At 40.2% G+C, this 19,956-nt stretch overlaps 1 protein-coding gene across 1 annotated transcript in view; it reads left to right on the top strand.

Moving 5' to 3' along the window:
* SLC49A4 (solute carrier family 49 member 4) overlaps positions 1-19,956 on the top strand; it is a gene marked incomplete at both ends in the record, with an annotated part of 64,672 nt that overhangs the window by 33,938 nt on the left and 10,778 nt on the right. Inside the window, 4 exons of the mRNA XM_082001726.1 lie at positions 5,421-5,550; positions 10,827-10,935; positions 11,556-11,623; positions 16,576-16,703. Coding sequence (XP_081857852.1) covers positions 5,421-5,550; positions 10,827-10,935; positions 11,556-11,623; positions 16,576-16,703 — 435 coding nt within the window. The remainder of the gene's footprint in view (positions 1-5,420; positions 5,551-10,826; positions 10,936-11,555; positions 11,624-16,575; positions 16,704-19,956) is intronic.

The raw sequence follows: 19,956 nt of genomic DNA, 5'->3' as shown, positions 1-19,956 counted from the left end.
GTACCATCAGAAGGGTTAATTTTTTCCCCCTTTGTGTAGGAAAGATTTAAAAATAGCCTTTTGTACAGACCGATTCCAAATGAAGTATTTCAGTTGTTGGTATCGGCTGATCTTAGGAGAGCTTATGCTTTCCCTGAGCTTTCAAACTGGTTTTTCCTTCTTGAATTTTCATTTAAAAAACACGTGTCCATGACAGGTTGGGTTTCTTTCCTTTGTTTCTTTAAGGAAAATAGGAAATCCAATAGTCTTTCAGCATTAAATTAAATTCTTTCCTGCATTAAATCAGCCTTAATTTATGACTTGCATATGCCTTTCAAATGTGATCAGATTATTACTCTTTAAGAATCTAACATTGAAATTAAAACTCAGTAGATTTTGTTTTTAACTAAAACCACATAAGTCTTATATGGTGAGCAATTTCAATGAAGTGACAACAGTTTAGGGGAAAAAAAATACTGATCTAAAATTCATCTGATAATAAATTAGATTTTTATGTGCTTGCTCTTTTTCGTGCAATCACTTCTATGGCTGTTTGTGTCACTTACAAAAATCAGCACCAAGCTTTAAAGAAAAAGAGTTGCTTAAGAGTCTACAAGCTGATTCTTAGTGGATATAAATTGTTATAGCATTAAGAACAGCTGAACTTTACCATGTCATGGCAGTTGCACATTTGGTTGCGTTTTTCACCCCTTATAATTGCAGCATCTGAAATTCAGCCAGGAGTTAGCCCTAAGTGTCCCAGAAGTCTTAAAGTATATATACTGCGTGGTTTATATGCAGGTTTATGGAATTGAGTTAGCTGTTTGTGATCATTTATTCCTGGACGTTAGTCTTATGGAAATTTTGTCGAGTTAATATTCCTGTTGGGTGAGGGGCCACCTTACTGTTCATTTTAAAGAAAGCATAGTAGAAGTTGGATCACTATTTCAGCAAGTATTTTTGAGGAACCTACTTTTCACTGGACTCAAATGTATTGGAACAGCAAGGAAATTCGAGTTTGGTTAGGCCTTTTTCAGAGGCAAATATGTTGTTAGACTCCAAAGATGTCACGGCAGCAGAAAATGGCCAAGTGTGAAAGAACGAAAAATGAAGGCAAGTCAGTTTTTGTCCTGAGGAGCAGTAGTTAAGGGGAGGAAGAATGTAACGATTAGAGAAGTGCTTTAGCTCTCGCTTTCCAGATTTTCCGTGGAGAGAGAATTCATCCACCTAAAGGAAGTATAGTTTTGTGCCTAATACCACTGTTTTGAGTCTGGTAGCATTAGAACTGTTGCTTTCAGCAGCCCATTAGGTTAACTTTCTGTTCTGTGCTCTTCTGGGAGGTTTTCCTAAGCATTTTCTTCAGAAACTCTGATGGGCCTTGCTTGCCACCAAGGTTCAGAGGTGTGTCTTGCCTGCCCCTTGTCTCATTACGGCTTTTTCTGCCTTTCTGAGCTGGCAAGGGTTTGGGAACATCCCGTAGACCTGTTTGGCATCATTGGTCCCAGCATAAGATGATCCTACAGCAGCTCTTCAGCTTTGTGGGAAATGTGTTTTTGTGGGGCATCTGTAGTTCTTACTTAGTGTTGGAAAGTGGTTTGAACAGAGCGGATTTCTTTGTGCAGCCACAGCTGTGGTTGTGTTGTATGGGGTGTGACTTTTCAGGAGCTACACCACCTTTAGCTGTTCAGGCGATGAAACAGAGCTGGTTCCTGCATGTTACAGGCCTGTGGAGGATTGCACTGACAGTGGCAAAACATTCATCTGGTTTAAAATTGGTAGGAACTGTCCCAAGAGGAGGTTGTCTTAAATCCTGTGGGGGATTTGTCCCGTCTCACCTCAGCCCTGTTTCCCTGGAGAGCTGATGGAGCAAGGTCCCCAGCATCTGCCTCCCCCGTGCTCTGTTATGCCAGGAAGGCTCCAGAGCTGGAAGGAAGGCTGCCTTATGGTGGGTGGCTGCCTCGGCATAGCTGTACACATCTGTTCACCTGCGGAGCAAAAAATACTTGATAGGTGTGGAAAGGTACTATTTGTCCCCTTAATCAGCTGGGCAGAAAACAAAGCTCAAATTGACTTCACTGATTACTAGTAAAAGTGTTACAGAATGTGACTGAAAGGAGGAGTTGGACCCAAGTGTCCCACTTCTTTAGCAAGTGTGGTTGGGCTTGGTAGGACTTCTCAGATACTACGGGAAAGCCGGTCTCACAGGCTAAGCACTCTGGAGTTGTGTTTATGATGGAGCTTGTTGCTGTTGTGTGAGGTAGTGTTAGGTGAGCAGCCTCCAAAAGTTAGGTGATGACTTTTAAAAGACGGTAATGATGTGAATTGTTACCTTGGGATCAGTAGCATGCCAAGAGTGCGCTAATTTTCCAAGGACTTAACCTCAAACATGATTACGAAGCAATTGCTTATAAACCCATTCTGAAATTGCTCAGTTAACTCCAGTCTCTTCTGTGTTTTAGTAAATTGCTGTTCCTTTATCTCAAACACAGACTAAAAGCTCAGCTGAATTACCACAGCCTCTTTCTCTGTCCTCTGTGTGTCTGCACATTCTGGTTCACAGCTGAAATAGTACAGATGTAGCAAATCAGGATTGAATTGTATTACCTGAACCGCATAAGGAAGCTTGAATTATTCTGGACTGCAGCCAGGGCTTTTAGCCATATGCTTTCCTAAATATTAATGTAAAATCATTATTTCTTTAAAAAAAAAAGTATGCGTGTGCTGTAAAGTGCCCTCGTTCCCCCTTTACATTTCACAACAAGATGAGGAGGAGAGTCTCTGGTTTTGGGTGGGTTTTTGTGCTACGAGTAGCCTATCAGAAGGAAAAAGACCTTGTATCAAGGAGGTTTGTGCCTCTGTAAACCTCTTTTTCTGTTTAGGCCTTACACAGGCAGCAGGGTGCCTACTCCTAGGCTAAGATGCAGGCATCTCTCCACTTGGACAGTCACAGGTCACTGTGGCGTGGCACCCAGCTTTTGTGAGGCATTCCAGACTCACATCTCAGCAAGAGATATACACGGCTGTATTTCTGCACACCAATTTATTCTGACTTGCCCAATTCTGAGTGCTTTGCTGCATCCATTGCACTGTTGAGAAGCCAATAGTCAGCTCCCGTGGAAGAGTTCCTCTTTAGTGACTGCAGCTCCTTTGGTCTTGTTATTGACCTGTTTCTTACCTTTTATCTTTTGCTCGCTTTTATTCCCTACTTACAACCTAAAACTTGTCCTGGCAATGTATTTTTCTTTATCTAGCCTGGTAGAGTAAATGATGATGGAGATAAAGGTGTGGATTTCCTAATGAGGAAGCAATGCAACATGTAAGAAATCGGATGTGTTTGGCAGTACCTGGACTTCTGATAGAGATGCAGGTGTGATACACAAAGCTAAGATGGCACTAAAGACTTTTATTCTTCAATAGAGGGAGCTGCTTTAGTTTACAAAGTGAATTCTGCTCTTTTCTTCTGTGCATGAGGGCAGAGCTTGCGAGGCACATTTCTTAGCCTGGAAAGTAGAACACTGGGAAACATGAAAGAGTTGCAAGAAGGTACTACAAGGACTGCATGCTGAATTTAATAATTTTAAAAAAATGAAGTGTCACTATACTGCTCCTACTGCAGCAATTTGACTGGCAGGAATCTTGAGGCAACCCATAGAAGAGGCCTCAGATGGGCACCTATTATAAAATATTACTGTGACTTAAAAAAATTATCAACGTGTTTTACATTCTTTAGAGAAAGACCTACCCTTTCCCCTTACGGCATTGCAGTATAATAAAGTTAAATAATAAGCACCGCAGGTGAGGTTTATGGGTTTGTGTGGTCACATTCTTGTTGACTATACCTGTCTCCAGTCTGAAATCTTCCTTTAAATATGTGATTAAAGCGTGCATGTACATATGTGTACCTATAAACCTATATGTAGACTTAGATGCAGGAGAAGGAGACAAACAGTTTTTGGCAAGCCTTTCTTCCCTGTCCATTGTCATCCTGTAGTGACAGAGCATCCCATCCCTTTGTTAGATGTAGGATGATCAGTTACGACCAGAAATTAATAGAAATTAATCTGTTTTCTGGAGAGCAGAGGAGATACAGTGAAGAGGTCTAGTTAAAGTCCCCTCAACTCTCAAAATATGCAATTAGACCACAGCAGGAAAAAGAGACAGCACATAATTCAAAATGAATCCTTTAGTATTTGATCGTGAAGAATGGCATTGTCACATTCTCGGTATGCCCTCAAAAGAAATTTAGTGTAGACTTTTTTTCCATATACCAAATAGAAGCATTCATTTCCCGTCCCCATCTCCAGCTGATCCATTTAGACTCTGAGTGTTATTTACTTTTCAGTTTCCTGAATTTATTTTCTTCTGGTTTAGCAGAAGAGCTGGCAAAGTGCCATGTTCATATTGATTTATTAAAAAAGAGAAGAAAAAAGAAAATGAATGCAATTGAGTATCCAGCTCTGCTGGAATTTATTTGTAGTGTTGGTGAACACTTCTTTGTTATAAGATCACAGGCTCTTTTAAGGTAACACGCTTCAGCTATACATTTTTCTTTACAGCAGCAAAGAATCTTGTTTTCAAAGGGGATAGGAGAAATATTGGGATTGAGGACTGTGGAGAACATGATATACATTGTAAAAGGCCTGTAAAACAAATTAATTAGACTGACTGTGGGTAGAGTTGTTTTTCCTCAGAATGTCTGATCATGGGGCTTGCTAAGTATTTTCTGTGAAGTGCTTATCACTTTGCAAGTTCGGGTCCAAATTTCTGCTATGAAATTTTTCAAACATCTAGAATACCTGCTGCTGAACAAGGGGAGCATCTGCAAACAGTTGTATTCTTTCATTTTTCTCCCTATTACCCGTGCTCCCTCTATTCCTGAGCCATGGCTGCTCCTACACTTTTTAAGTTTATATTCTGTTGCCATTTAATACTGTTTGTGTCCAAGATGCTGCCTTGCTTGACCTTTTGTTTGCCTTCACCGTCCTGTGCACTGAGTAATTGCCATTCCATGCCCTGGGGCTTCCACAGTCCCATCTGTTTAAAGTGTCTAGCATGCTATTACCTGCACTGCATTACTTCCATCGCGAGGAAACGTGGCCAAATCTTCATAATGCAGTTCTCTCTAAAGAGAAAAAGCAAAAGCTTTTCTTTTGCTTCACTGAGTTACCCATGTGTGAGCTTGGTGCTCTGCAGCTCCTGTCACTGGAATGGACTGCCAGTATTTCTCCATTTCATTGATTCTCCATCTCAATTTGAAATCTTGCTTGGGGAAGAAAACAGAAATTCTCCTTCAAGTTATGGAGTCCTGCTGTCAGGAGCAGTAAAGCAGTTCTGATGGGATTTATGTATCAGAGGCTGGCTGATAAGAATGCTGTACCGAAATAAGTCTTTTGATGCTAACATCTGTTCTCAGTTTTGTTTTTCTTTACCCTCTTGTTTAGAATTTGGAATGGTTTCCCTGATATTTTCTGCAGCATTGGCCTACTTCCCCTCGCGCCCTCCATTCCCTCCCAGCGTGGCTGCGGCAAGTCAACGGCTCAGCTACAGGAGAAGTTTTTGCAGACTCTTAAGGTAGGTCCTCATTGGGTTTCCACTTCAAAGCAGATCAGCACCTAAATAAATAAAAACAAGTGTGCTTTAATCTTCTCATTGAACAAACAAGTTGGTTTGTAGTGCTTTTAAACAAAATAAACATTAATGCTGAGACATAAAAGGATGCTAACCGTTAAAAAACAGACATTAAATTTTAAATCATTGGGTGTATCTCAAGCCTTCATGCCAGAGTCCTTTAGCACTAACACAGCTTTTAGTCATCCCGTTAGCACGGCTTTTCTTATGCAATGCTTCTGTTACATCAGGTTATACAAGATTCTTAATAGCGTGCGTACTGCGAGGTGCAAGAGAACAATTAACAACATTGGGCATAACTAACTAATAAGCTTCTTCCATGGTTGTGATATTGGCATGAATTTGGGGCTTGCTTGTCGTTCAAAGGAGTATTCAGCTGCTTTCATTCAGCCATGGAAGCAACAAATGAACTATCTGAAACCATTATATGATCTCTTAAATCTCATTAATTGTGTGTTTGAATATGAAGTGGGACTAGGAGAAATATCTCCAGATGAGTTTCTGGACAGGTTCAAAGGTGAGTTAGTTTCCTATAAATTTTTGGGTTTTAAAAAAAAAAAAGTTTATAAAGAAAGTGACATCAACAGCTTTGCAACTTCTCCCACTTGGACTCTTGTGGTAAGACACCGTTCTGCCCCACCATTCTACTGTTTGTAGAACGTCTTGTGCGATCATAGAATCATAGAATAGTTTGGGTTGGAAGGGCTCTTTAAAGGTCATCTAGTTCAACCCCTCTGCAATGGGCAGGGACATCTTCAACTAGATCAGGTTACTCAGAGCCCCGTCCACCCTGGCCTTGAATGTTTGCAGGGGTGGTAATCTGATCTCAGAGGAACAGCTAAAGTAACTGTAATATTAATGCTGAATAATTGTGAAGGCCTGTGCTCTGTACATGATACTGCACAGATGAACTTCCTGGGGCAAAGAAGAACCTCTCCTGTGGTGTTAAGTATGGCTGATTTCAAACTAGCTGCAATGGTTTCTTGGGTGATGTGATAATAGGAGCTGAATCTGTGCACAAAGGACTGCTTGAAACTTCATAATTGTGGAGCTTTAGGCATTTAGTTATTACAGACCTATTGTGGGCTGTACTTTCTGTATTTAGAGCCAGCAAAAATAACTCATCCCTTGTTGTCATTGGGTTTCTTCTGTTGTTTTTGGAAGCTTTTTTTTTCAGTTTGGGAGAGTAAATAGTTGACAAGAGACTCAATCCTGTGTGCGCATCCTGGAGCAGGTTGGCAGCTGGGATAAGGTGTGAGTACAGCTGGCTGGTCAGTCTGCAAAGTGACCTACTCAGGATATTAAAAAATTGCTATTACTTAGTACACACAATAATGCTGGTAGCACCCAAGCTGATGTGTGGTGAGACCTTGCCTGAGGGCTGTGTTGTAAAAATGTCACTGTTGAACAGAAATCCAAACAGCAACTGACTCTGCAGGTGAAATATAAAACTTCTGTTGACAGTACTCCATTTGGGAGCTTTATAACCGTTAGATTCCTTATTCAAAGTGTTGTAAATAGTGGACCTGAGATACTGGTAAGGTCAGGACATAAACAGCAAAGCTGGCTTACTATTCACAATCAGTGAAACTTAAGAAAACAAACTGGACATTTAAATAATGAGCATAGTTCATAGTGTCTCCAAGAACCAAGAGGCTTTTTAAAATGTGGTCAGGTAGATCATTATATCTCCCTCCCCTCTGGTCTTTATGCATTCTTCGAGGCTACCCTTTATCAAACGCACTTCTTCATTCCTCTGTGCATGAAATAATCAACAGTTCATCATTAAACCCACTTATCTTTGGGAGCCTTTCAGCAACAATCCATCAAGCAAGGGAGTTTTATAAAAGAAAATGGTATCTGCTATGCCTCAAGAGAAATCCGTCATCTGGTTGGTTAGGCTTCTAAGCTCTGTTGCTTGTCTACTCTAGGCTTCATAATTCGTGGCACAGAGAGCCTTTCTTTTGACTTAATGGTGAGACTGAAGGTAATTAGCTGATGAGAACAGGAAATCATGATTTCTCCTTATTGCAGACTTACCCTCTGGTATAAGAACTGTGTGTCAGGCATTTAGGATGTGTGTGAGCTGGTGGGCTGACCCAGCTATGCACCAAAAACACTCATGAGAATTGAGATGTTCATCATTTCTCTCTTCTCTCCCCCAAGCTGCAGTTTTATTACTTCAAAGTAAAGCTGCGTAGCATAACTTCACCGTTAAAGTCATTGACCTTTTTCCTTGGACGTCAAAGGGATCTATCACATCCTTGCAACTCCCACACTCCTTCGTGCCTTCAGGTCCTTAAGCAGTCATCTTCATGAGCTGCTTCTTGCAGAGTTGTATTATACATGTCTTCTTAGGGTCAACCATCCCCTGTAGGCTGTTTTTTTGGGACTTGCTTAGGAACTTGGTTCTTCCTTCAGATTTGGAGGATTCCTGCTTCTGACAGATTATAATGATTAGCTGATCTCTGGTTATCTCCTGATACCAACTCTCTCAGCCTGCAGTGGGAGACAACAGATTAGTCATGGTTTAGGAGCTAAGCCTAAATCTTTTAACAGTCTATCCCACTCTGTGACAAGTGTAGTTTGAATTTCCATTAGAAGAAGTATGGTGCCCTTTCTCAGTTTCTTGGGTGAAGCAAATATGAGGGGTTTTTTTTTCTCCCTCCTGTTTCAGGATATGTCACAAATTTCCATGGAAAAAATTCTAATACAAGTATAGTTGATAAGTCAAAATCTGCATTAAGAAAACATGTTGTGATTTTTGCTTTGAAGTAATTCAATGCTTTTAGCTGGTTATGTTCCTCTTACATTTTTCAAGGGACTATGTAAGCAATTTTGAAATTTCATAACAGGGTTTTTGTGCATCATGATTTCTTTAATGAAACTTTCATATGACATCACCTTCCAGTGATGGAAGCTGCTTAGAGCGTGCCTGAAGTTAATAGGAACTCTCAAAGTTATTCTGAAAATGGTGACTGACTTTGATGGGGCTCCCCCCTGAACCAGCCTGTCTTATAGATTCTAGTGGCGTTAAGTAGGTTTCTGAAAAAACAGAAGAAAAATCCAATTTGTATTCCAGCAGAATGGTTTAACAGAGAGGCTAATGCTGATATCCTGTCATAAGGGCTGATACGGTGGAAAACAATGTGGGTTCTCCAACTGATGGTGTGACAGACAGCACATTTTTCTATTTTCAGTGCAGCAATTGCAAAATTGCAAAAACAAATGCAAGTGATTGGAGCCATGAAAAGCGGAGCCGGTGCTTAAGATGTGTGTTTCTAACAGCTTTAGCGCTTAATGTAGCCAGCGCTAGCTATTGCTGGGGAGGGGGGCCGAACGGCATCTGGTGATGGCGCTGCTTTGTCACTGCCATGCACCCTTTCTCCTGGTCACCTTCTTTAATCTGGAGACTAGTCAGGGTGGCAGCATGGGAGTCTCTGTCACTGGGGGATGTCATGATGCAGACCTGGTTCTCCAGTATTGGGACTAGAAGTTGGATGCGGCACAGAGCAGCTATCCTGCGTGCCAGTCTGTCTTGTGGCGTGTTACAGAAGACGAATATGGCACAGGAGATCTCGGTCAAGTAAGTTACAAAGTACTCACCCCCACCAAAAGTAGCTCTTTAGTGAAGATGAGGTTTAGATACCCAAAGATTTTGAATACTGAGCAAGTGTTATTTTGGAACAGTGCATTCACACTTGTTCCCTCTTTGCAATCTACAACATGGCTGTATATAATGTCCATGCGAAATGGGCACTTTCCCTTTTATTTTATTCTGCAATTGTTGAATTAGCTTTTACATGGATAGTATTAAATAACATCAGAAAACCTGCCTTAAGAGATGCCACGATGATACAAGGTAGTCTAGGATAAAAGTAGCATTCTTAAGAGAGGAAAAAAAGTTGTCAGGAAGACAGCAAATGCTTTAGCACTCAGAGAAATATAAGCAGTGTGCGGAAGAGCTGAAAGTTTGGGAGTGGTTTTTCTTTGCATTAAAAATTAAATCTGCAGTGAATGATATTGAAAGAGGAGGATATGTTCATGTGGTAGAAATGTGTTATTCAAGAAGAGGATGTGTGAAAAAGAACAGTGCTGAAAAATGGTAGTTGGTGTGCTGTGCATGGATCTTCTAGGGGAGTAAAACAGCATAAGCCTCAAACCTCTGAATGTTTTGGAGAGTATTTGAAGCTTTTTCCCTCTCTCTTGGCTTTCGTAACTGTGTGCTATCACATTGCAGCTGCATGCCAAGGAACTGGTACTGATCAGGATCAATTTTACGTAAATTGTTTGGGAATGGGGGAAGCCACATTTTGTGGTTACACAGATATCCCATGGGATAACCTTGGAGTCACCGTAAAATCTCTTGACTTCAAAATATAACTGTTGCAGAGTCCAAAGTATATTTTCTGGTTTTATTCCCAAATCAAAACATTTTCGAGGAAAAGCTAGATGTCTCTTAGCAAAGATTTTGCATTTGCTTTTGGTTACGGTGGGTGGGTGGGGGAAATTGGTGGTGGTATTTGTCTGCCAACTCCTGTTTAGCTGTGTACGATCAAGATGATGACACACCTTTCACTGCTTCATCTTCACTGGATACTGAAGGCTGAATAATTTTAATTGGGAGGAAAAAGCAAACACTTTGTTTACAGCAGAATATTATACTTGTCTCTGTTTTTTGACAGTTCAAACTGTCAAAATTTTCCACTCTTGCAACTGTACCTGTCTCATTCCCAGAGCTCTCTCTGCCTTTCATCAAAATAAAGAGAAGTAAAACAATTTAAAAAAAAAAAAAGTGCAGTTCAAAAAGTATGAATCTCTGATTTTATTCTTGAAATATGCTTTTTGTCCTTTAAATTAGTGCTTATTGTTCCTAAGATACACTTAAGCTAAGTATGTTGCCCATGCAAATGCATGGAAGAATTGCTTGCGGAAATGAGAAACACGTGAGCCCAGCACGTTACAAGTCTTTGAACTACGTGGAGAGACTGTCTTTTTTTTATTATCACAGTGCTAAGGCAGTAACATCTCAGCCACTGGAATTTCACTGACATGGCCGGATACCTTTCTTGTTTTAACTGGCTCACTCCTTTTTCAGACCTCTGCTATTTTTCTTGATGGGCAGAATATAGATCCTAGGGTGTCATTTACTTTAGTAGCTAATCTTGGTGCAATTTCTAATACAAGCAGCAGATAATTGCTATGTTTTCTCTTCACAGCAATTTCCGGTTCTTGATGATTGCTTTAGCCTATGCTATACCACTGGGTGTTTTCTCTGGCTGGTCTGGTGTTCTCGATTTGATATTAACGCCAGTTCACGTAAGCCAAGTAAGTATCTCCTGACTGATAATCAGCAGCTATCTTGGAATTGGCGTGTTTTTATTTTCACTAGCATAGAATTTTGCCAGGTTTTTATGTTTAAGCTGCTATTAATACCTATGGACCACTTTTATCCTGAAATTTTAAACAAAATAAACTGTAGCTTTGGCATCCCAAACTGTCACGATTCTCCCTGTTGACTCTTCACCAGCAGTGGGTATTTTCAGATCCATGCTCACCTTTTGACAAGAAGGAAGAAGCGGGTAAGCAACGGGAGTATTGTTGGCTGACGCACCTTTAGTAAAAGAAAATGTTTACCAGGTGGAAAAGATGGAGTGGGGAGAAGAGGATTTCTAAGCTTTTGATAGAGTATTATAAAAATCCAGAGGACGTTACTCAGGTTCTATAAAGAGAGGTCACATTTGGGGCACAGGCTACTTAGTCATACTTTCTTTTAGTGAATTTATTTCCTTTTGAATATCCTAGAAAAAATCTTGCACTTCAGATTGTTGTCGGGGGCTGTTGCTAGCTCCTGCACACCATTTGTTTTGAAAGTAACATTGTCTTATTTTCTCAGCTTTAACACATTTCTCCATGTTTTGTTTTGTTTTGTTTTTTTCTCCTGTCAGGTAGATGCAGGATGGATTGGATTTTGGTCTATAGTTGGAGGTTGTGTTGTAGGCATAGCAATGGCAAGGTAGGAATAATTACATGTCCTTCTCCATTTCAACTGTGATTGTCACTTAGCTTATCCTCTTAATAACATAACTTGTTTTCTCTCATCTTCTAAAAACTTGAAATGAAAAATGCATTCTGGGGTTATGATGTATTTCTTGTAGAGCAATAATTTGCATATTCCATGTTAGTGTTGCTGGCTGTTGAGAACTCCACACATGTATACCTCAATTTGGCAAGTCATAGTGTTACTCCTGACGAGTGCTTCCTGTGTGCTCCTTTTAAACATAGTTCTTGTGAATTCAGCTGCCTGGTATGAGGGAGAACCCATTATAACACATTTGGGAAGCATTGAAGGAATTAGTGTTTGTCTCCTTCCATCAACACTTTTGGGCATATTGATTCCCGAAGGGATATCGGGAATGTAGCACCGGAAGCCTACCCACAATAACGTTACGGTCCTCCATAGGGAAATTAGTCTGAGTCTGTTTTGGCCAGATTGCTGCATTCCTACATGGCCTAACTATTTTTTGCTGTACTGTTACGGGCTACAGTATGGGTGTACCTATGCTTTTTATAAACACAGCTCTCTCTGGCCATCATGAATGCTGATGACATGGGGAGTGGAAAAGCAAGAACTGGATTGCCCTTCTGAAAGGCTGCTGCTTTTTCTTCATTGAGATCCCCTTTAAGAAAGGAGGCGGGGGGGGGAGGAAAAGTCTTTCAGGAGGTACTTGAGCACTGAGTTTATAAAACTGATTAAAACCAATTGCATGTTCCTCTTGCATCAGGATATCTAAGCATTGTCCTGGCTTCTCTATGTCCACTCTATAGACTCCAGTTCTGCAATGAGTTTAACACAAGTGCAGGGGTCTGTCATTGTTGCAGTCACTGTGGGATTGTGGATCCAGAGGTGCAGGCATCTTTTTTTAGGACAGAAATTGAAGCTCTCTTTTTTTGTCACTTGCTGTGCATCATCAGAGTACACAATGCATAAAGAAATCTGAGGTTCCTCATCCTGACATTTTGCAGGCTACCTAGCAACTGCGACGGAGGGAGAGGGAAAAACTCCTGACCTAGGGAAAAATACAAGCGCTTCCCTCCCATCCACTCCTGACGCAGACCAAAGGACTTATCTATTGAAACAAAGCTCACACCCTGGTTTCCTCTAAAAAGAGTTGCCTTTGATTAGCTAAGGTCAGACACAAGGTTTTCTCTCTGAGAGAAGTAGATGTTTAAAACCAACTGCTGTAAATGACACAGATGCTGTAGCAGGTTACATGCTGAAGCACGTAGCATGCCAGTTTAATCTTTTTGCATCATGAGTTTAATCTCTTACATTTGCAGCATCTCAGTAGTAGAGGGGACACCCTTAGCAGTTCACTTAACTTTGTTAGGAGAGAATCTGCTGACTCAATGCCAACATGCAAATCTCAGTCTTTATGGTAGATTAATTTATTTAATATATCGCCTGGGTTAAGTTTCAGAAAATGCTGACAGTTTCTTTAACTGCTTCAAAATGGATTTCAAACCTTGTTGAATACTAGTATTTTGTAGCATTCAGAGCTTTGCTTTTGAGTAAATTGAAAAAATACCAACAGTCTCTCCCCAAATATGTCTTTTTAACTTGGGCAATACACAGTTCAAATGGGAGGGTTTGCACACAGAAGAGGAGGGAGGAGGTGATTTGTCACTCCTGATGGATGACTCTCCCTCGTAGGCCTATTCAGCATTTATCTGTGTAGGGTTGAATCAATGACGAGTCTGACTGTAATCTGCTGAAAGTTGTAATTAGGAAAATTAAGTAATGATTCTTGTCAAGGCTGACAAGTTGATGTATTTCAGTGTCAGAACTGTGATTTGCCAAGCAAGCAGCTCTCTCCCTTAACCACCTCTCAAGAAGCTGTTGTGGGTTTTTTTGTTTTTTGGGTTTTTTTGGGGGGGGGGGGGTGTTCTATTTTTTTTCTGCTAGTTTATCAAAGCAAAATTGATGCAGTTTAGGAATTTGCTCCTTCCATTTTTGTCAGTGCGGATTCTACCATTTAGAGCTGTAACAACCTGAGCCTTGCCCTGGAGCATTTGGTCCTGCACATCACAGTCTGTGTTAAAGCATCTGTATTTAAAGTAATGCCAAATTTGGAAATTTGTTTATCTATCTCATTTTCAAAATGGTACACGTTTTCCTTAGCACAATACATAAATCCTCCTGCTCTCCACCCACTGCTGTCCCGATAGCTATGAACTTAGATATGTTTAGCTAATTTGTGTGATGCACTTTTATAATTGAAAAGCCTGGGCTATTTTGGGCAGCTGTACCCTTTGCTGGCAGCTTTTGAAGAAAAGCAGTGTCATAGAGTGACGTTCATACCAGTGCATGGAAACATAAATCTATTCCCTTTTCTCTCTTTTTTTTTTTTTGGCCCCATTTGCTAATGATCATAGATATTTCTGAGGTTTTGTCCTCCACAGCTCAGTTTTTCTTCCTACTTTTAACCTGCAGTGTAGTCAAAATGCTGAAACTTTATGACATGGTGATAATTTCCTTAGCAACAGACAGTGTTTTCAGCAATGCAGGTTTGTGATTTTAACTGTAGGATCCAGCTAGGGCTGGATTTGCTGGGTTGCAGGAGACTGTTACCAGCAGTAGGCTCAGAGGTCTGTGTCTGGGTAGGAATACAGCTTCTATCCTGGTGTGCCTACTTCTTTAGCAGCTGCAGACACCCACTTACATGCTATATGATGAAGAAGGATTTAAAGAGAACAGAGGGTTTTGAAGGCAGATACTGGGGTCAGAGGATAAAAATAATTTCTCTCATTTTTTGATTGAAAAAACAAGTATTCTGAAGAGTCGACTAGATTTATGGTCATCTTCATTCTGTAACCAGACAAGAAGCAGAAGTCCCTCGGTTACCAAGTTCAAGCTACTTTGCCATGTCATTTTTTCCCATTATTTCTCTTGCTGGCTGAATTCAGTAGCTGCATAAACCTTTTCATTTGTATTTGACCCTTCTGGAGTCCTGTGATATCTGAGAGCTCCTTGGAGCACACTGCTACCGTTGATACCCAAACCAGGATCTTTGTGTGGAAAAAAAGTTGCAGCTGCTCAGTAGAGGTAGATATTTGCTCCGCTTCACTATCTTGAATGGTTTAGTTGCGTATCACCCTCCCATCCCCACATATCCCTGGTGGTAGGATAGAGATGGGGGATGCCATAGAGATCCCTTCCAGACCTGTTGTCTGTGAGTGTCCCTCCCTGGAGGCTGGTATTTCTCTCGCTTTGTTTCATTAGATGGGATATACGTAGCTGCTCTTGCCTGTAAGGAGAGGGAATAGTGATGTTTGCCAGCAGGCAAAGTGGGGAGTCTCTGTGGAAGAAGTCTAAAGTTTGCACTTCGAGATGCTTCTGAGAAGCTTTTAAAATTGCTGATTTTGACCCCAGTGATCCCAAAGAATAATTAAAGAAACTGGCAAACCACTGAGAAGAGGTGATCCTGATTTCTGGATTTGGATTGTCAGAAAAAACAACAGTAGCAGCTAACCTCTGACTATCAGAGATTAATGCATAAGCCATTTGAACGCTGCAGTCAAAAACTTTTAAGATTATATGCAGCATTGATCTTCCTCTACTGCTTATTGAATTACTTGCTGCTAAATTCAATGTGGAATTAAAGCACAGGGAGAATCAAAATAAGAAGAAAGAAGTGGGGTTTGTCTTTTTTACATTGCTTGTACATCTCTTATGGTGTATGTAGAGCTAGGCTTCCTAGTTCTCAAAATGTTGGTAGCATTATCTGTTTTATCAAGAAAACTGTATATTAGCCTGTAAGTGAGCCTGTATATAAGCTTGTAAAGTGATCTTTGTGAAGGGAGAGAAGGCAGTTAGCTGACAGGTGGGACAGATTTCATCGTGGACCAACCTAGGTGGATTGTGCTGCCGTTAGCCTAATTGAGGTAGGAGGCTATGAGGACAGAAGAAATTCTTTAGACATGCATACCTAACCCATCTAGCCCAAAATCACATCTAAGCAGGAGATCATAGAAAATTACTAGTGGATAAATGGCATTGCCTTTTCTAATACATCTTTTTGTAGTAGCTGTGTTGAAATCCCTTTTGAAAAGAGCAGTTGCACTGATAATTATGCCATGTGAGCGCTGCTGAAATGCATTCTACCTCCTTGACAGAAAAAGAAAAAAAGATTAAAAAAGCAATTGTACCATCAGGTGATATAAAGATCATATTTCCCTCCATGTAACAGTCGGACTGCCCAAGGACTTGTGAGGCTGTCCTCTCCCTGACTGTCAGTGGGTCATGTGTATAGGAGAGGAGTAGCACCAAGCTCTTGGTTTCTGGAACATTTTAACTCAAGACACCAGGAGTGACCATCTGTGTAAAGAGTTCCTCCTTTGCCTAAGCCACAGAGAGCTTCATCGCCAGTGCATCCGAGGGTTCCGAAGCTGTTCCTTGTCATCTTCTATCTAGGGATTCTGGTATTTGGAGTTTTGTCATTTCCTGCAGGAATGAATCTTGACACTTAACTATGTCTTGAATGAAATGCAGCAGCCTCCTCATATGCTAATTGAGCAATGCGTCTGCCAAGGGAGGCTGGCAAATGGTGACAAAACAGCGATGTAAGTAGTGGTGTGATGTTGTGTCCAACAAATGCAGAAGAAAAAAAAAAAAACACCTTTCCTATATACCAAGTGTTTTTAATTGATGCCTTGAGAATTGTTCTGGTTTGGTTGATATTTTGTGACAGCTAAAAAATCCATGGCTCTTCAGGTTGACAGCTAGAAATATCACCATCCTATGAAAGTGCCTTTTTTCTATTTCTGAAAATGAGAAACGATTTTAAAATTGGTTTTTATAGTCTCCAAAATGTTTAATGAGAATATACTGAATTAATTTTGAAGCATCACATTTAACTAATAAGAAAATCAGCATTTGTACTGCTCTGATCTGTGCTTTTATTTTAGATTTGCAGATTTTATCAGGGGTATGCTGAAGTTTATACTGCTGCTGCTTTTATCTGGAGCAACATTAGCATCAACCTGGTTCACTCTCACCTGTCTAACTAGTGTCACTCATCTGCCTTTAACCACAGGTATCAGCAATGATTTTAATTCCTATTGTTTATAGTTGGTATTGCAGGCGAATATTTGCAGTCTTAAATCAGCTGTTTTATAACCTGGTTTGGTATCTTTAGTAATACAGTTGTTTTACCAAGACAAGAAAAAAAAGGTTTTGAAAACCTATCGAATCTGAAATATCTTTACCAGCTTTGAATAACTTAATAAAAAAGATTAAAAACTAACAAAACCCAATAATAAGAACCCAGAATATACATTTAAAATTGATTTTGGGGCTCAGTGTTTCTCTGTTTTGAGTGTTTTGGAATAACAGAGGTGAGAAATAAAGCAAGAAAAATCATATGAATGGCAGTAGCGTTGCGTATAAGAAACAGTGACATGTCTGGGAATTCAGGGTTTTGAAACTTACATTAATTATTGGAAACATATGGTGCAGTTCAAACCAAAGTGACCCATAGTATTTTCAGTCATCTAAGTCTATACCTGCACTGTGCTGTCCTCTTTTTTGCACCTGCATGCAAGTTTGGGGAACTCTTCCAGCCCAAAATTAACTCACCCTGCGCCTCAGAAAGATGGGGAAAAAAGCTGTTGGCAGGAGTGGGGGAAAAGCTCAGAGGTCTACTCAAACTGCCAGCGAACTGTACCCTTAGTTGAAAATTAGCACTGCTTAGTTCTTAAAAATCTGTCCTTCACCTTACTATCTGCATGAAAGGATTGATCCACCCATGATTCCAAGACATTCAACAGAGTAATGAGTTACAGTAAAACTAAACCATCGAGATTTAAAAAAATATTAATTTACTAAAGAATTCCGTAAATCCATTTTAAATAAAGTGCCATCTTTGTTATAGGCATGTTTATGCATTATAAGAGAAAAGAAAACTTTTTTTTTCCTTTTTTTAATAAAGACTTTGTTGTAGAGAGTAGTATATAAAATTATGTTCTACTCAAATTAACTTTGAGTTTCAGTAAGTGTCCTTGGTGCATTGCATATGTCACAACTATAAAGTGGGTACAGCAAATTGAAACACGTGATCAATTCAGGAGAAACACCATCTGGATGCATAGGTCAAATTTGTGATTTATCTTGAAATTTCAACTACTTCAAAAAAAATTCTGCTTAAATAAAATGTAATTTAATAGATAAACAAGTCAAATTTCATGGTGGCTATTGTCATACCAAATGACTACACTTCTCTTTTCCATCAAATCTAAAATAAATGCAATAAAAGCTTATTTCTTGTGCTTGCCTGCTTCATCGCTACAAGCCTGCAGTAATGTAAATTTTTACAGTAACTTCATCCTCTGAATTGATGCAACAAGCCAAATGCATAAATGTCCCTTCAAGTCTATGCATAAGAATGAAGCAGAGAGGTTTCAAGAGGTGAAGTCATTATGTATGCGCTCACTGATGATACAAAACAAAACTGATAGAGCTCCATCTCTGATTTTATTTCATTTTTTGTAAAGAACTCAGCATGCATAGGTTCTAGAAGAATTCTTACTAGTTTGTAGCATGTAGGTGCTTTATGGAGTTTTGGGACTGTTTTGGTTTTTTTTTTTGGAAAGGTGATCCACTGTCAGGACATAAAAGTACCTAAGGTATTTGGGGTTTGATATAAAGTATCCTAAACTAATATCCTTTGATAAAAAGCTAGGGACCGGGTGGTTGTTTTCATGCAGTTATAGTTTCTTTTAAAGTGGATGATCCCTAGATTGAGTTGTAAATTATATTTTAGAATTTTCTGTCTGTGCTGTTCTTATATATGTCACTGTAAATGTTGAACCCTTTTCTAGAAAACAGAAGCTTGTTTTGAATAGAAATGCCAGCAATATGGTGCATTCCTCAAAAAAGGCAATTTAAAGCATCAGGGCTTAATGTGTAGCCACCAAATAAGATCTCTTTTTTCCTTCTGTGGCATAATGTTTAAACTTCATAGGTGGAGGGGGGTTCATATCAGCCTTTTCTCTTTAAAGTTCATATAAAATAGATGTAATGTGCCTGTTCAATTTAGCTCCTTGTGCACAGAAAAGCAGTGGTATATCTTTTTGAGCTATGCTGTTATGGATGAAAACACACAAGCTATTTAAGCTGATTTATAGGACTTTGTGCTAGATTATTCCTCAATGTAATGATGCAATATGATGATGACCTCTGCATTCCACAGTAATTGGGAGAAACGGCACGTTTGGATTGATTTGGATGAACTTCCTTTTTTTTTTTTTCTTCTTTAAATTAAAAGTTTGAGATGTAGAGTATCTCAGAGTATAAATGTAGGAGACCAAATGCAGGCCGTTGGCTGGCAGCTTTGGGAAGTGGTTTAAGGTAGCTGGTTAAGGTGGAAGTCATTCTGCATACTCAGTGAGCCAGTGTTGACAGTGGACTTCCAGGTAGTTATCCTCTGCGTGTTTTTGTAGAGCTGGAAGATGTGCAAAACAAAAGCAGCTGTCATCGTGGGGGTTTTTGTTTGTTTGTTTGTTTCTTGTGGGGTTTTCTGTGTAGCGGAGGTCCACGTAGTGCTTTGTATCCCGGAGCTACGTTGCGGGCATCACTGGACATCTGCTGCAAAGCAGGGATGTGTGTTACTGAGGGCAGCGGGGTTTGATGTTGCCAGAAGGTTAATAGGCTCACCTTCTCCCTGTCCTGTGGCAAAAAGCACAAGTGTTAGGCTTGGCAGCGCACAGAGCCAGTGATGGATCGGTTCACGCTTTCAGCCTTCTTCAAACGCTGAGGCAGAGCAGGCAAGGTTCAAAATTGACTGTTAAGGAAACTTGTGGGGGTGTACATTTGATCTTGCAAGGAGGTTTTCCCTTCCAACCATCTAGCCCCTACTTTGTGAGGGGTTGCCCCCTCCTCTCTTGCCCTGCCTCCGCTGTTGTTCTCTTGAGCAAGTCAGGCTTTGCCTTACAAAACCACAAGCATTGCCATCTTCAGCAATACCTGCAAACTGCTAAAATGACCTGACGGACTGAGCTCTTCCATGGGACAGGACAGTCATTTTCATGAGGAAGCAAGACACCTCATGTGAGTCTTTGTACTGGCCCAGGTGTTAAGGCAGGCTTCACCCTAGGGATGAAGGCTGGTTAGAGAACATAGTCAGTCCTCTTCATCTCATCTGACAGCTGCTTGATCCACGAATAAAGTTTGCATCCATAGATAAACCAGTGGTTTCCCCAGGTCTTTTCCTTTAGCACGTGGATATTGTGTGGCATACATGTTCATTCCCCTCTTCTGAAAACCCTCTGCCTATCTCTTTCTTGGTCTCC

Source organism: Phaethon aethereus (assembly GCF_964289735.1).
Source record: "Phaethon aethereus genome assembly, chromosome: 6".
NCBI lineage: Eukaryota > Metazoa > Chordata > Aves > Phaethontiformes > Phaethontidae > Phaethon > Phaethon aethereus.
The sequence above is the reverse complement of the archived record's forward strand: the minus strand, read 5'-3'. Positions and strand labels throughout refer to the sequence as shown.